Source organism: Rhincodon typus, chromosome 26 (genome assembly GCF_021869965.1).
Source record: "Rhincodon typus isolate 14 chromosome 26, sRhiTyp1.1, whole genome shotgun sequence".
Lineage (NCBI taxonomy): Eukaryota > Metazoa > Chordata > Chondrichthyes > Orectolobiformes > Rhincodontidae > Rhincodon > Rhincodon typus.
This window is the reverse complement of record NC_063357.1, coordinates 1554231-1554696: the sequence shown is the minus strand read 5'-3', so window position 1 is coordinate 1554696 and position 466 is coordinate 1554231. Positions and strand designations below refer to the sequence as shown.

Sequence of the window (466 nt, the reverse complement as noted above, 5' to 3'; positions counted from 1 at the left end):
AGAATTATCTGAGTTTATGTTGTAATTTGAAGATCATAGATATTTCAAACTAACAGGCCCAAGAGCAGTGAAGGTGGATTTGCAAAGATTGAACCCTCCCTGAAGATCTCTCCTCTGTGTTTCTGACCATGAACCACAAGATTGATTTACCGCCAGCCCCCGGCCCCGCCTACCTCCCTGGTGCACTCCTCCAGTATCCCAGCATGCCGCAGGGGCCGCTGGGCTGTAGGTCTCCTCCTGCTATCGGGGTGAGCTCTTTGTGAAGATGGCGGGCGGTGGGTCCGTGAAGCAGGAGCGGCACCGGCCTGGGGCCTTCAAACAGAACAACAAGGAGCACAAAACCGGGAGGCACCGCAGCAAGGGCGGCCTGGAGCGGGAGCGGAGAGGTGGGGGCGTGGGGAGGGAGACACACACACACACACACAGAGGGGAAGGGGAGGGGGAGGGGGAGGGGACACGTGGCTGA

General features: G+C 58.4%; 1 protein-coding gene across 1 annotated transcript in view; it reads left to right on the top strand.

Moving 5' to 3' along the window:
• The first annotated feature begins 208 nt into the window (after nucleotides 1-208).
• tsr1 (TSR1 ribosome maturation factor) overlaps nucleotides 209-466 on the top strand; it is a 41385-nt gene continuing 41127 nt past the window's right edge. Inside the window, exon 1 of the mRNA XM_048612320.1 lies at nucleotides 209-386. Within this exon, the coding sequence (XP_048468277.1) occupies nucleotides 266-386 (121 nt within the window). The 5' untranslated portion in view covers nucleotides 209-265. The remainder of the gene's footprint in view (nucleotides 387-466) is intronic.